At 35.4% G+C, this 16,605-nt stretch overlaps 1 protein-coding gene across 4 annotated transcripts in view; it reads left to right on the forward strand.

Annotated features, from left to right (window-relative positions):
• The window catches only part of Gxylt1 (glucoside xylosyltransferase 1), a 67,073-nt gene that overhangs the window by 17,915 nt on the left and 32,553 nt on the right, over positions 1 to 16,605 (forward strand). For 3 of the 4 annotated variants that reach the window (XM_071609965.1, XM_027934214.2, XM_071609966.1), the window contains 5 exons: positions 1,244 to 1,415; positions 4,234 to 4,359; positions 5,455 to 5,706; positions 10,457 to 10,580; positions 10,854 to 11,026. In XM_071609965.1, the coding sequence (XP_071466066.1) occupies positions 1,244 to 1,415; positions 4,234 to 4,359; positions 5,455 to 5,706; positions 10,457 to 10,580; positions 10,854 to 11,026 (847 nt within the window). Of the gene's footprint in view, positions 1 to 1,243; positions 1,416 to 4,233; positions 4,360 to 5,454; positions 5,707 to 10,456; positions 10,581 to 10,853; positions 11,027 to 14,832; positions 14,910 to 16,605 lie in introns of those variants that run through there. The other variant, XM_071609967.1, reaches the window with a different exon arrangement.

A 16,605-nucleotide genomic window follows, 5' to 3' on the forward strand; every position in this document is an offset into this window, starting at 1 on the left:
AGTTAGCGGGGAGTTTTTCCTCTGGAGGAAGGTTTACTAGACTTATTTCCATATGTGGAGAATTTTGTGCACAACATAGGACCATTATAGTTTATGTCTAAAATCTTTTCTTAGTTTTTGATTTGCGGGTTAGATCTTGTTATGGCCAGTTAAGCAATCTGATATAGTAATGAAGATTCTCAGATCATGATGTTTTACCACCAGAGTTGGAGGCAGTTACTAAGGAAGATGAGGTGGCAGAGTTCTGTACAATTATTGTGTTTTGATTTCCTTATCTTCAATTTTCTCTTTGGCTTCTACTTCTTTGAGAGAACTGGGTTCATGTCCCCTGTCATAAATACAGGTTCCATGTTAGGAACTGGTGGGCTCAACAGAAAGAGGGGAAGGGACAGAGGGTACAGACAAAGGAAGGGAAGGGGTCCCACTTGTTTTTAACACTGTTGGTGGGAATGGATGGAGGGCACTAAGCAAGACCCAGCCATACCCACACCAGCGGAGTGAGAGCAGTGGCACAGCAGAGTCAAGGAGGTTTTGGGCCCCTTAAACCAGGAGTCTGTGCTACTCTGTGTTGGAAGGGGTTGTGGCAATGTTGGCCATGATGTACTCAGGACATCTCTCCTTCCACAAAGACACATTAGTGCTGGTATGTTTTAGGTCTTCTTAGAAATGTTTGCGTCTTGCTGAATATTTGGTCAATGGGACCGAATGTGTGACATTTAAAAATAGTATGTAAAGGAAATTTCTTGTTATTGGCCATGGTTTAAGGCTAGATGTAATACCAAAATATTTATGGATGAAATTATGGCTGATTTGCTTCACAGGGATCTGCTGTTTAGTGGAAGTTGGTGTGGGAAGGGTTTAGATGAAATAAGAATGTTTTAAGGTTTTTTTTTTTTTTTTCTTCCACAGGCTCCTTGAGAGAATTAAGCCCTCAGGCCCTAAGGTATCCAGAATGAGTAATGAATTAACTTATATCCTACATGGCAGTGACAGTGATGCTGTCATGTATTTTTGGGAGAAGTGAGAAAGGATTAATTTTTTGTGTTCAGTGATTCCTAGTGAGCAACATCGGTAGAGAAAGTACAGAAATATATGATTGATTGATTCTGCATTGTAATTTATTTATTTATTTTGCCTTTTTAAATAGAAGTTTTGAACTTCTGTTTTTGAACATGGTTAAAAAACACCATATTCCTGTAAATGTGCTAACACTGTTGGAAAATATGTTTTTCTTTCTTCTTAGGTACAGTCTGAAAATAGAGCCTCCTGAGAAAATGCATCTTGCTGTAGTTGCCTGTGGTGAAAGACTGGAAGAAACTCTGACGATGCTGAAGTCAGCTATCATTTTCAGCATCAAACCTCTTCAGTTCCATATTTTTGCTGAGGACCAACTACATGATAGCTTTAAAGACAGAGTAAGTATTTGAGCCTTAGTCAAGGTCATAGAGTTGAATATTAATATACAGTATACTAGTTTTGTTTTATTCCTTCATTGTGCAAAAATATTTTTTCTGTAACTCTGTCCTCCTAGACTGGAGAGTATTCCTTGTAGTTATCTCCCCTAGGAGTCCAGAGGAAGGTTTGTCTGTGAACAGGAGTAGGCAACTTAAAGTCCTTTGCCACGCATGAAGATTTTAATTTACCTACTACGGTTCCAGGATATTTTGATTAACGAGATACAAGTTTATTACTCTCACATATAAAAGTAGCCTCTGTAGTAGGGGCTCTGTTTTTTCCTGATTTTGGCTGAGTCATTTTCAGTATGAGGCTTCAACCTCATGATCCAAGATGTGTACTCAAGTTCTAGCTGTCACACCTGTAGTCTTTCTAAATGAGGAGAGAGGAATGAGTGGAGAAGGGCAATCCCTTCCCTATCTTTAAGGATACTTTTAGGCAGAGCTGTGACATTTCTGCCAATCCAGTATTCTCTTTGTCTGAATTTAGTCAATATGGCCATGCCTAACTATTAGGGTAGATAATGTACTTTTTAATCAGGGCAGCTTTGTAACCTTAACAAGAACAAGAATTACTGTGCAAGAATTGGAGATCAGGGTCTGGGTTTGTGGCTTAGTGGTAGAGCATTATTAGGTTCAATTCTCAGCACCACAAAAAAATAAATAAATCAAATAAAGGTATTGTGTCCATATACAACTAAAAAATATTTTTTAAAGAAAGGATTGGAGATCAGATACAGGGAGAACATTTTTATTTTTTGTGTTTAAAAAACATTTTTAAATTTGTTTTAATTAGTGATACATGACAGTAGAATGCATTTTGACACATTGTACACAAACGAAGCACAACTTCTCATTCCTCTGGCTCTACCTGTATATAGGGTAATAATGTCTGTCTCTTTCTATTGTCCTTCCCATTTCTACAGCTCCTCACTCCCCCTCTGCACAATCCAGAGTTCCTTCATTCTTCCCTACCCCACCCTCCAACCACACACACTGTGGATCAGCATCCATTTATCAGAGAAAACATTTTGCCTTTGTTTTTTTGGGGGATTGGCTTATTTCGCTTTGCATGATATTCTCTTAAGAGAACTTATTTGTGATATGGTGATATGCTAAAGACTATTAATTCTCTCTCATTCTCCAGCCCCACACCCACTAAATTATACTTTCAACCTTATTTGGATTTTGATGCTTGGTCTATTTTTTTAGTTCATTTTGCATGTCAAGGGAAAAATACCACTTGTGATTTCAAGTCTTTTACTTTTCTGTCTAAATCTTTGATTCCAAGAGGTGTAGAAATTTACTTAACTTGAAAATATTTCTGGCATCTACATTTTTGTTACATACTTTAGTGATCTTGATCTCTTTGGATTGTTTTATTGTTTTTAAAAAATAAAAATAAATCTTGTTGTATAAGTTACTGCTACTCATTGTGGAAACACTTGAAAAGGTAATTTTAAAAATAAATCATTAATTCTTTCACTTTAGATGTAGCCTCTATACCACGTTTTGAAATTTAGATTTTCTTTGATTATAATAAGCAATCCTAAAAATGTTTGGTTTTGCTTTTGATGAAAGAATATCAACTATTTGATGGGACATGCTTTTCGTATCAAAAAATAACTAAATATTGTAATGTTAGAAGTTTTCTTTTTGCATTTTGCATTTTCTTTTTGCATTTTTATGCAAAAGATTTTATTTTGAAATTTGTATTGAAAGGGTCTCTAAGTTGGGAGGCAAAATAAAAAGGTTGGTCTTTTAAAATAATCAACAGAGACACCAAAGCAGAGTATTGATGCAGGTATTAACATAAACTATGTTGGAATATATTAATTTTTAAAATTCCTTAAACACAATTATAACTCAGAAAGATCATCTTTATATGGATTGTTTTCTAAAACAACCTGCTATAGAAACTAGTTAGTCTCCTGCCGTGCCATCCCCTCCTCCTCATTGTCTCTGGCTGCTCTTTGGGTACTTTGAATCAACAATTTGAAAGCCAGGCCTGATAGACTGGTGGATGTGCCTGTGGTCCCAGCTACTCAGGGGGCAGAGGCAGAAAGATCCTTTGAGCTTAGGAGTTTGAGGCCAGCCTGGGCAAGAGCAAATCAAAATAAAACCCAAAAAACTAATCAAAAACAATTCTGTTAAAGCAAAAGTAATAGTAAGTGCTTACCTGAGTTTGAAACAGTTCAAGGAGTATGTTCATTATAGATTTTTAGGTATATTTTTCTTTTTATAATTTTTAAAGAACTGTCATTGGATGTATAATTATCAGAATATTTTTTTGTCAAGAATTCTCATGCACATTGAAACTATATATAAATGGACAAACTAGTTTTATGTTAGTCTGACTTTGAGTGTAAACATTTTTATTATACATATTTTGCTAATAAGATTAGTACCTAATTTTTCTGACCTTATTTTGTTTAGGGATTCAGAGTATGTACTTATGTAAAGTTAAGGGACATGAAAGCTTGCAAAGCTCTTTCAACTTTCTAATATTTTTGGTTCATACCCTCATAAATTGATTGTGTCTTGGATCTGAAGGGTGAAGTCTTTCTGGCATATTACTATGACTTTTAGGCTTTGAATAAAAACAAGGACAATGACGGAAGAGTTCTTTCTTTTCAATGTATAACATAAGATGTACATGATCTTAATTTTTAGCTCTTTTGTTTTAAACTATTGGTTTATGATATTATGGAGCAAATTGAAAGTAAAACAAATCTAAACTGGTTTCTTTTTAAAGAAAATATTATTTTTTATTTTTCAGCTTGACAGTTGGTCATTTCTACAAACATTTAATTACACTTTATACCCCATTACCTTTCCAAGTGAGAATGCAGCGGAGTGGAAAAAACTCTTTAAACCATGTGCTTCCCAGAGGTTATTCTTGCCAGTAAGTTTTTTCTGCCACAATGTTGTTGTTTTAAAACTTACTTTTACACTGATTATTTATGAGGAGTTAATATATAAATATAATTAAACAAATACACATGTGCATGTGATATTTAGAAAAAAATTTATATAGAGTAAGTCAAAACTATAATAAAAATGATGTTAAAAATGAAAATTTTGGGGTCTAGGATGTAGCTTAGTGGTAGAGTGCCTAGGATATGTGAGGTCCTAGATTCCATCCCCGTTCCACACAAAAATAAATAAATTTTTAGTAATTCTTGTCAAAATAATGTTTCTTATAAGTGTAACTCATTCAGTTGCTTTGAATGGTTTTCTCTCTAAGAAGGAATAGAGGTCAGATGTTAATGGAGCCAGGTCTGATGCCAGTGATGTACATTGACAGTATTAACTTTAGGTTGCAGACTGCACATACAGCTTGGGGAATTATCCTTGAACATCTCTGTGGAAGGTACATGTAGGAGACACAGTATCTCTCAAAAAGTGCAGCATGGCCAATTTTTTTTTTCTTCTAAGACAATTCTTCACCCTTCCTAAGTGCACATTTTCTTTTACTTATCAGGAGATAGTAAGCATGGAAATAAGACCATCGACTCTGGAACTGGAAGGCTGGCTTCCAGTTTGGTTTTATGACTCTTACTAGTTGATACCAAGTGATGTAGGGGTTGATGTCATAGGCTGAGGGGGACAAATTCAGAAGATCTTAATTTGTATTGGTTTACTTTTTCATGATTGGAAATTTAGATTTGAAATAAGAATCTACCATATGTTAATGTTATTTTTTTCATTGTGAAAAACATGCCTTTTCTGATCTTTTGAGGATAATGCTTTTATCTTCCCAATTGTTAATTTTGAATTTTTGGCTTTGGTTTGTTTGCTTAGCTTCTTGAAAGTTGATATGAAAGTTAGCATAGTATCTTCTTTATGTTGTTTTCAAAAATGACAGATTTAGGAAAAATTACTTAAAAAATTAATGTTAGTTAGCTTATCTCTTTGGTATATTTTCTATAATTAAATCCTCTTATGTTTTTAAATTAAATCAATACATAGTTAATGTTTCAAATATCTCTCCTTACAGTTAATCCTGAAAGAAGTTGATTCGCTACTGTATGTCGACACTGATATCCTTTTTTTACGACCAGTTGATGATATTTGGTCTTTACTAAAGAAATTCAATTCCACACAAATTGCTGCAATGGCCCCAGAACATGAGGAGCCTCGAATTGGATGGTACAATCGCTTTGCCAGGCATCCATACTATGGGAAGACCGGAGTGAACTCTGGAGTAATGCTGATGAACATGACGCGGATGAGAAGGAAGTACTTCAAGGTGAATCGCTGAGGCGGGTGCTTGGCTGATATTTTTCTGGTTTTCTTTTGAAATTATTTGCTTTATAGTTTAGTTTCCTTTTATTAAAATCCAGACTATTCAGAATTTTTCTATTTACATAGAATTATTGAAGAAAAAAGTGGCCACAGTGTGCTCTTTAATGGACTGGGTGGAACTAGATGGTGAAGAGCAGGGGCAGGGTGCTAGACAGTGGGCGCCATCACCCTGGCTCTCCCTGCAGGACACTGGAACCTGAAGTGTGATGTTTTTTAGGGCAACACAGGGTCGTGGTTAAGGATGTAGACTACAGCTGTTGGCCTGGCACCTTTTTTTGTTATTCAGTTATTTTGGTTACATTTTGATTATATCTCCAGGCTTAAGTTTTCTCTCTGTGAAGTGGAATGGTGGCATGACAGTACCAGTGTCCTAGGGCTTTTTGTGAGGATTAAATGAGTGAAAACGGTGGCTGACATATATAAATGTTGTATTATGCTGCTATATTGAAAGTTAAAAACATCCGTGTGTGTTTCTCATCAAATTGTGGGATCAGTAGAAGAGTCAGATTATTTAATTTCACTGATGATGTACTCTGAATCATCACTATGTTCTGAGTAAAGTTTAGGCAGGTTAGTTTGAGTACAGTAAGTTGTAAGTCATTGTAGTTTGTGGACTCTGAAGTCAAATTGGCTTTCTGTATAGCTTTGCCACCAGGGTACTTCTTAACCACTGGCCAGTTAGTTAGCTTTTGAACGTCAGTTCTCTCAGCGAAAAGCAGAGATAGTAAATGGACTTATCTGAGTTAGTTTAAAAGAAATTAATTAAAAATGTTTAGTACAGAGCATGGCACATAGTAAGCAGGTTTTCTTTTCTTCTTTGTTTTCTTTTTTGCTGTGCTTGGGGTTGAATCGGGAGCCTGGCCATGTTCTGCAGATGCCCTGCCATTGAGCTGCCTCCCCAGTCTGAGGGAGCAGATTTTAAATGTTAGCTAAAAACAGTACCTTCTGAGCAAATACCCACCATTTATTCCTTTCTAACTAATTAGGACTAAATTAAACATTAAGGGATATTACGTCTTGTGAGTCTCTGTATATGTTTACATGGCTATCTATATGGGCTTATTTGTTATATGGTTTTCTCTCTTCCCTTCTTCCCTTCCACCCCTCCTTTCCTTCTTTCATTTGTCGTTGTTGAACCCAGGGCCTCATGAATGCTAGGCAGGTGTTCTTCCACTGAGCTATAACCCCAGCCCTATCTCATATTTTTCTGATTTCTGGTGGATAGAATTTACATTGTTGAATTTATTTATCCCTTGTACGTGCTGGATTTAAATCTTTGCTTCATTTAGAGTTTTTCCTTCTTTCCTTTGGTATGGGCGGCTGTATGGCTTGTAGCAATCACCACCGCGTGTCAGCGTTTCAGTCTTAGAACTAGCTTCTTTCCACCTCACCCAGTACTATGGATTGAACCCAGGGGCACTCTGCCACTGAGCTACATCCCCAGTCCTTTTTATTTTTCATTTTGAGACAGAGGTTTTCTAAGTTGCCCAGGCTGACCTCAAACGTGTGATCCTCCTGTCTCAGTTCTCTGAGTCACTGGGATTGTGCCACTGTACCCGGCCAGTCTGGGAAGTCTTGATAGTACCGATTGCCCTTACATCCTATTACTCTAGTAAGCCTCATTCTCTTAGCCTTCCAGTTTCTGAACCTTTAGAAAATCTTGATTCCATCTCAGTTTTTTTCTCCCAGAATTGAATGCATTAACGAGACTAGTGCTAGGTGACTTCTGCTCTTTCTTAACACAGAACAAACATCTTTAGGTATCCAGTTTGTTACTGTATTTTGAATTTTTAAATTTCATGGTCCATGATGTGTTACTAAGTAAAACTGGCATTATAACATGATTTTGATTTTGTGATTGTTAGACTATGCTTGGTAATATTATACCAGAAGATGGTGCTGTAAGATTATCTGCTAAGAAATAATGTACTGCTCAGTACCTGCATTTGAAATTTATAGAATTTTGAGAAATTTAGTGTTGCAAAGAACTAGAGATAGTTTATTATAATATTATTTGATTTAAAAAATTAAAATATAGCTATATAATTTTAAGTCCATTACTATTTTTTCTTGCTTCTTAATTAGATGCTGTTCTTAAATACCTCAATTGTTTCTCCCATTTCACTTTTCCTTTTGTTTGTGGTATGTTGTAGCTAGTTAGAAATGTAGAAATGGAGTTGAAATAATCTCTAAACTTTCAAACTTTCTTTTCTTCTGTGCATTAATGACTTAAAAAAAAAGGTGAGAGAATTGATTGCACACTAGTTCAGTAGGTCCAGTTTACTTCAGACCTACTGCTGTATGTTACAGATGACCTATTATTGGCCTGTGAAACCATGTTCAGATTTGCTTCATTTTCAAATATTGTTGTATTTATGATTCCTGAGATGATTCCATACATTTTATGGATTTTAAATTTATTTTCCCATCTAAAGTTTTATATTTTTAGCCATACAACTGAATTATTTCCAATTACTTCCCATATTGTTACAAACAGATATGTGGATGTCATCCCATAATTCTTATCACATGGAAAGGCACAAGATTACCCCTTTAGGATAAAGATTTTATTTTAGAGTATTTATTTGCTTTGTTATCACCAAGTTCTCACTCTTCATGGCTGGTTAGTTCCAACCTGATATTGTAACATATTTTTATTTTTTAAAGGTTTTTCAAAAACATTTTATTAAAAAATGTTGAATTGACAAAAGTTATTAGCAGTAATAAACTATAAGAATAGGAAACAATGACTAGTTTTATAACTCAATAGCCAGTTGTATATTATATATTTAAGATGTATAACATGATGATTTAATATATGTATAAACAATGTACTGACTACCGCAGTCAAATTAATGCATTTGTTACCACTCAGAGTTACCATTTGTGTGTCTGGAGTGAAAGGACACTTAAACTTTCTCTTCTTAAATTGCAGGTATCTGTGTTAGTATTATTAACTCTAGTCACCATACTGTACTTTAGATTTCCAGAATTTACTTATCTTATAACTGGAAGTTTGCACCTTTGACCAACATTTCTCTCACCTCCCACAGATAGTTACATATATTAAAAAGTGTAATTTAGTCAGGAGGCTGAGGCAGGAGGATTATAAGTTTAAGGCCAGACTCAGCAACTCAGCGAGGCACTAAGCAACTTAGTGAGACCCTATCTCAAAATAAATTTTTTTTTAAGAGGATATAGCTCAATGGTAAAGTGCTCCTGGGTTCAATCCCCTGTATCCCTTGCCCCTGCAAAAATTTAAATAGTAAAAATTCTTTTTGTTCTTTGTATCTCTTAATACTTGATAGATAATGATATCACATTAATTAGCTATTACTTTGTATTTTGGGTTATAATATTTGTAGTTTTGAATCCTTACTGGAGTATTTCTTTCCTCTCTTTTTTAAAAAAATTAGAATTATTATTTTTTAAAAAAATTAGAGAAAAAACAAATAATGTGAACTAGGCCCTTAGGAACACATTCCTTGTACGTTTACTGTACCCTGTTCCTGTCTGGCTACATATTACTTTGTAAAGTGTTTTTGTCTTCTTTACCTACTGAGGGCAGGTGCATCTCTTGTACAGCTTTGTATTCAGAATATTTAGCACAGTGCATAGAATAGCACCTCAGTGGCTAGTAACTGGCAAAGAACAGTCAGATGAATGTTTTAGAAATGAAAACATAAATGAATTATTGGAAAAGAGAATATTTGGTATGAAAAGGGCAAACTATTTTTATGTATTTGAAAGATGTATGTGATGGAGTATTTGTGTTGATGTAGACAGCCATGTGAGCAGAGTAATACCAATGAGCATCTTGCTAAAGGGTGTGGATTAATGAATCCTGGGAAACTAATGAGTTCCCAGTTTCTAGCATTATTGGAGCATAATATGAATAGACACTTGTAAATTTTATATTTATGGGTAGGCCGACAATGATAATGAATCTATTTCCAAAAGCATACACAATTTTAAAATGAAGCTCATTGGTCTTAATGCAGTATTCATTTTGGTCATAGATTTGCTGAAATTAGAACTAGATTTTTCTGGTTTTAGAATTTACAAAGCAAAATTATTCTTATAAACATTCAAATAATTCAATGCATGCAAAGGACAAGTGCCTACTCTGCTCTCTCTCTCAAGTTTCATGCCTTTGTGAGAAGTGACACTATAAACTTTGTTGTATATTCAGTGGACCTTTTAAAAAATGTATTTGAAACAAGTGTACATGTATATTAGTATTTATAGTCATTAAAATTTTTTTCTTATTAAGTTGAAAACTTTCACCTTTTCATGGTCCTCCTCTTAAAATTGAGATGTAGGACTGGTGATGTAGCTCAGTGATATTACACTTGCCTAGCATGCATGAGGTCCTGGGTTTGATCACCAGCATCACAAAAGAAAAAAAAAAAAGTAGTGATTAAGTTATAATTAAACTATTACTATTTTTTCTTTCCTGGATTTTATTAGTCTTATTACTCCTACATGTAACTTCAGATATCTTTTGCTATCTTCCACTCTCCTACTGGACAGCTCTTCTCACAATTAGGGTTATAAATATCACTTGGTTTTGTAGCAGAAGGAGTTTGCATTTCTCCTTGTGTCTATGTAATGGTTGCTAAAGGAAGAATCAGGAACTATCAAGATGCCATTTAAAATTGGAATTCTGAGACTCTTTAATGTTTTATCAACAGAATGATATGACAACTGTACACCTAAAATGGGGAGATATACTTATGCCATTGCTTAAAAAATACAAATTAAACATCACGTGGGGTGATCAAGATCTACTGAATATTATGTTTTTTCATAATCCAGGTAATCATTTAAATTTCTTTTGTTCTTTGCATTTGTAAAAAAAAATCACAGAATATTGATATTGACTTATTATTGGTTGTTACTTATATTTGAGACAGAGTAAAACTTTTCTTGAATATGATTTAGTTGGAGAGATTTAAATGCCAACTGTATTTTATACTATTTTAAGTCTTATTTTGTAAGGGTTATATTTTTAAACTAAATGTTTTGCAAAATGTTGATTCTGTAGAATTAGTATTTGTTTCATTTTTGTTTGTTTGTTTTAAATATTAGAAAGCCTTTTTGTTTTTCCGTGTCAATGGAATTATCGACCAGATCATTGTATATATGGAAGCAATTGCCAAGAAGCAGAAGATGAAGGAATCTTTATTCTTCACGGGAACAGAGGTGTTTACCATGATGATAAGCAGCCAGCATTTAGAGCTGTTTATGAAGCACTGAGAAATGTAAGTTTTTTTTCTTCCCCATTTGGAAAAACATACAAACTTACTATGGAGAGTTGACAAAAAAAAAATGCAAAGAATTTTCATAAATCCCTTATTTAGGTTCATCACTTATTAACATTTTTGCCTTATTTGCTTTGTCATTGTTTTTTCCCCCTATACATTGTGTTTTTCTGAACCATTTGCCTGTTAGCCTCTCACCCCTAAAAACCTGTGTGTTTTACTAAGAATAAGTTCTTTTATTAACCATAATACCAATATTAAACTCTGAAAATTTGATTCTGGTATTTCATGTGTCTTTATATATGTACTCTCTGTTGATCAAGGAACAGTTTCTCACTGTCCTTTAAGATATTGGCTTTTTTGGAGAATAGCGCCCTTTCACTGCCACTACCACCACTCTTTTTTTAAATTAGAATTTTCTTTATTTTGCTTATCTGACGCTCCCTCTGATTAGGTTCAGGATGTGCACTCCTGAACAAAGCACCATGTGACATTGTGTTGCAGGTGCAGTCACCTTTGTCTGCCCCTTGTTGATGTTGATTACTCTATCAAAATGTTGTTAATTTCTCCAATATAATAATTTTTCCTCTTGCAAGAAGTTTGTAGGGACAGTCTTAAAAATCATGCAGATGTTCTGCTTCTTATCACAACTTCCCCCTCCTAGATTCCCTACTAGATTTAGCATTCATTGTTGGTTCTTGCTGAGATCAGTCTTTACTCTGGCAATTGCATATTGATGATTGTCCAGTTCTAGTACTCCTTCCACATATCATTTGGGTTCAGCCTTCTTCTGTAAGGAAGAGCCTAGCCCTCCCTTTTTGCCCTATTATTCATTTATATGTAATTGGTATGAATCTTTGGTACTTATTCCCCTTCCCCCAGTGATTTATAATATTCTTCCCTTCTGTGTTGGTGCTGAAGCTGTTTCAGATTTTGTCCTGGAGAGCATTTTTTGGCTACTTATTGTGCCATTTTGACATGTCCCAATAGTTTTTTGAGTACCTTTTTATTTTCTGTCTCAACAAAATACTCTAGGTTTATCTAATACTTTCCTTGCCCTATCTCTGAAATTAGTCATCCAACAAAGGTGCTCTTGTGCCCTTTTGTGGCTCTGGATATTAGGCTTATTTATTGCTACAAGAGTGTCTTTGCTTTGAAGCCCTTTCAGTGACAGTAGGAGATGTGAGCTCAGACATGTAGTCAGGTGTTCTCATTGATTCTCCACTTCTAGCCCGTTCCTTCAAGCTCTTTCTTGCCTTCTTCTACCCTATATTTTATACCCTTTTAACTCTACCATTAGAATCCTGGCTTCCTTTTTTTTTAGTTGTAGATGGTCACAATATCTTTATTTAGTTAATTAATTTATTTTTATGTGGTGCTGAGGATCGAACCCAGGGCCTCACACATGCTTTGTAAGCGCTGTACCGCTGAGCCACAAACCCAGCCCCTAGAATCCTTACTTCTAACATTAATACACTTCCTTATTTGCTTAACCCCATAATATATTTAAAGTGATTTCAGAAATGTTTCATTCTGCCATTACCTTCACTTCCCCACCCCGCAAAACCAAACTACTGAAGTGTTCTGGATTTGTTTCCAGCCCTTTTTCCTCCTCCCCTGCCCCTGAACAAGGGTAAACACTCAATACTGTGTTCAGAAGTTACCTGAAGTAGTTCTTTGTCCTTCCCTTTCAATGTAATTATTTTATTTATTTGAAGGAAATTTGGGTCCATTTTTTCTTTTCAGAAAGTTTTTAGTTTTAGCTTTTATTTTCTACTCTTATTGATACAATATTTTTGATATATGGAATATTAATACACTTCAAAAAGTGAAAGCCACGTAAGGGTTTACTCAGATGTAACACTTCTTTCCTTGTCCCTTACCCACCAACCCTCTTCCCCCACAGTTTCCTGTGTCGTTTTCTGGCTTGTGTGCCTAGGTTTCTATTTGTAAGAAGGGAAGATGTGTGAATGCTTGTTTTATAATTTTATAATTTTGTTTTATAATTTCATAATTTTTCTTTTCTTACATAAAGGGTAGTATATGTATTCATTTGTTCTTTGGGTTTTATTTTTCCCCTTACTTAAAATATTTTGGAAATATCTGTACCAATCTCTTTGTTAGGACATTTGGTAGATGCTAGTGTTTTGGATTATAAATAATGTAGCAGTGTGCAGTGGCCTTGCTGTGTGTGTATGTGTATTTGGGAGGTGAATCTTCAAGGTAAATTCCTGGAGTGAGATTATTATAGTGAAGATACTGCCTGTTTCCCCTCTGTAAGGATTGTTGGCATTCCTGCCAACAGTTCATGCCCACATCCTTATTAATAGAATGTATTATCAAGATTTAAAAAATGTGTCAGTTCAGAAACTGAATCTTGGTGGAGTTTTAATTTGCACTGGTCTTATTACAAGTGAAGTTGAATATCTTTTTATATATTTAAGAACCACTTTAATATTTTTGGGAATGAATTTTCTTGTCTTTCACCTATTCTTCTATAGGTTTTTGAAAAATAATTTTATTAAAGTATGGAGTTCGCTTATTTCAAGTGTATAATTCAGTGATTTTTAGCATATGTACAGAATTATACAGCTATTTTCATAAGGGAGTTTTGATCCTCCCTTTAATTGTTAAAAGTTCTTTGTATATTGTGGGTGTTAGCCTTTATCTGTGATATATTACTGTGAATATTTTCTCCCAATTTGACTTTGCTGATGACATTTCATGCCCTTCAGAGTTTGTTTAAAAATTTTTATGTAATCAAGTTTATCAGTCTTTTCCTACCTACACTTGGGAGATAGAACCAGTTATAGGAGAATTTCCCATGCACTATTTCATTTATTACCTTTACTCTTTTGTTTTGGATGAGGAATGGATACCATTTGATCCTTTTCCAAATGGCTTCCTTGTTGTCTCAATACCATTTATTTAAAAAGTTTATTTATTATCAAAGCAAAGAGTTGAGATACTGACTTTATCATATACTGCAATTCTCTTTGTGGTTTCTGTATTTTCTGTTTTGTTGCTTTGGTCTATCCATTTGTGTGTCATACTGTTTTAGTTATTATTATGTTTTAAAATCTGGTAGGGCTATCCTTTCTTCATAGCCTGTCCTTTTCAGTGTTTTCCTAGCCACTATATATTTATTTTCCCACAAGTATCAACTTGTTTCACTTGATAAGAAAGCTTGAGGATAATTTTATTGGGAATATATTAGCTTTATACATTTACTCGGGGAACATTGAATTTGTTGGTTGCTGTGTGTTGGATGTGGTTCATCCCTGTCAAAACTCTTATTGAAATGTAATTTTCAGTGTAATGGTATTGAGAGGAAGTAGGGCCTTTGAAAGTAATGAAGTCATAAGTGCTTCACTCTCGTGAGGGATTAACAGTGCCCTTGTGTGTGAGATAGTTTTCTTTTGACGTACTGGGCATTGAACACAGATGTGCTCTATCACGGGCTATATCCCCAGCCACTATTATTGTTATTATTATTGAGACATCTTACTAAATTGCCAAGGCTGGCATCACACTTGCAATGCTCCTGTCTCAGACTCCTGTGTCTCTGGAATTACAGTTCTCACCTGGCTGAGATGAGGTTATTTTTTGAGAGGGCTGGTTGTTAGAAAGCAAGCCTGGCTCCCCTGACTTTCTGCATGTGCCTGTTTACTCTTCCACTTTCCTCCCTGAGACCCTCAATAGAAGTGTAGCAGATGTTTGCACTATTTTCTTGGATTTCCAGAATAGTGAGAGGAATAAACCTCTTTTCTTTATAAATTAACCCAATCTCAAATATTTTATTATAGGAACAGAAAACAGACTGAGACGGTGTTGTTGAGACATCTTAACCAAGAACAGCAGGCTGTCTTTCCATTGATCTTTTAGGAATGTTTTGTAATTTTCATATTATACATTTTTAACATATTTTGTTTATTCTGAAGTATGTTCATACTTTGTTTATTTGTTTACTTTATCTTTTTTGTTGCTTTTGTAATAAAGTTTATTTTAAGCACGTGCTTTATAATGACTTGGGGAAAAAAAAACTATAATGCCTTCTTCTTCCCTTATCCCAGATATCTGTTCTTCTGTGTGTTTTTCTTGTTTTTATGGTCTCCTTTTGGGTAATTAAAGTGGATTGAGAAGAATATTATACTACGTGTACTTTTAGATGAATACAAATATCTAGGTGAAATTAATTTTTTTTTTTTAATTTGGTAGTGCCAGGGATTGAGTCCCTTGTATGTGCTAGGCAAGTGCTTTACCACTGAGCTACATTGCTGAGAGCCACGGCTGAGTATTGATTGACAGGCGCCTCTGCCTGTCCGCCTCTGCCGCAACTTTTGAGTTCTCGCACTATTTTGGAGTTCTCGTGGGGATTTCCGGGGATTCCCCGAGAGTTCCCATTGGTTGGGGAAGTGCAGGAGGAGGGATTTCCGGGAGATATAGTTCCGGCTGGGGGTTCCTGGACAAGCCTCCTGGCGTGTTCGGGAGGATTTCCCCGGGAGCTGTGTGAAGTGTTTTTCTGCGTTTTAAAAATAAAGTTTGTTCCTGCTTCAGTGGCTCGTGATTTGTGCCCAGCCAGACTGCGGCACTACATCCCCAGATCCAGACAACACATTCTTAAATACAAATGGATCAAAGAAGAAATCACAGGGGAAAATAGAAAATACTTAAAATGAATGAAAATGAACCAGGTCTCTGTGAATATGCTAAAGACAAGGCTTGGGCAGATTGAGACAGCTTTGGATTTATGCTGCAACAAGGAGCTCTCCACGTCAGCTCATTCACTATTAGATAGGGAGTATGTGTGACCACTGAGCTCTCATGCAGATGTACTGCCTGCTCTGCCAGACTGTACTTAGTCTTAGGTGTGAAGACAAAACATTAATAAATAATAAGAGTGCTGGTTTTGTTTAAGTGTCAGCGTTAGAAGAGATTATGACCCCTATTTACAAGGCTCTCATTTGCTTGTGACTGAAAACCTCTTGTCTCATATAGCCTCACAGGTAGCAATAAGAATAAAAACACTAACTATGATCCATTGTAACAGAGACTGTACTAGAAAAAGAAAGCTTAGCAGTTTTGTCCTGAAGGGCCTGGGGAGGCCTCATTGAAGAGGAGTTATTTGAATTGGGTCCTGAGGAATGAGTATGAGTTTGCCAGGTGAGTGGGCCAGTCTGCACTGAGAACAAGCTTCAGAGGCTGTGGAAGGGTCCTGGGGAGGACAGGATGGAGCTGTGCAGTTTGCCTGGTAGTGAAGGTAGTCAGTGGATAGGCAGCAAATGGACGAGGAGTGCTGTGCCATGTTGGCATGGTAGTCCACCACGATGGGGAATGGAATAGAGCTTTCTGCTGGAAATCAAACCTGGTGGTGGACAAGGTGCCAACAGCATTGAAGGCCACAATTTTCAGGTACTATTTGCTAAGTTTCTTGTCCTATAGACTTGACAGATAAAGTTGCTAAATAATCACTTATCATGATATGACTATACTTGCTAAAGAATTATGAAGTGTAGTGTTGATTTTCACTTTAATTTAACAGGCCTTCTATACCTTCAGAAACTAATGTTGTATTTTAA

The sequence above is a fragment of the Marmota flaviventris genome, chromosome 3 (genome assembly GCF_047511675.1).
Source record: "Marmota flaviventris isolate mMarFla1 chromosome 3, mMarFla1.hap1, whole genome shotgun sequence".
In the NCBI taxonomy this organism is placed as follows: Eukaryota; Metazoa; Chordata; class Mammalia; order Rodentia; family Sciuridae; genus Marmota; species Marmota flaviventris.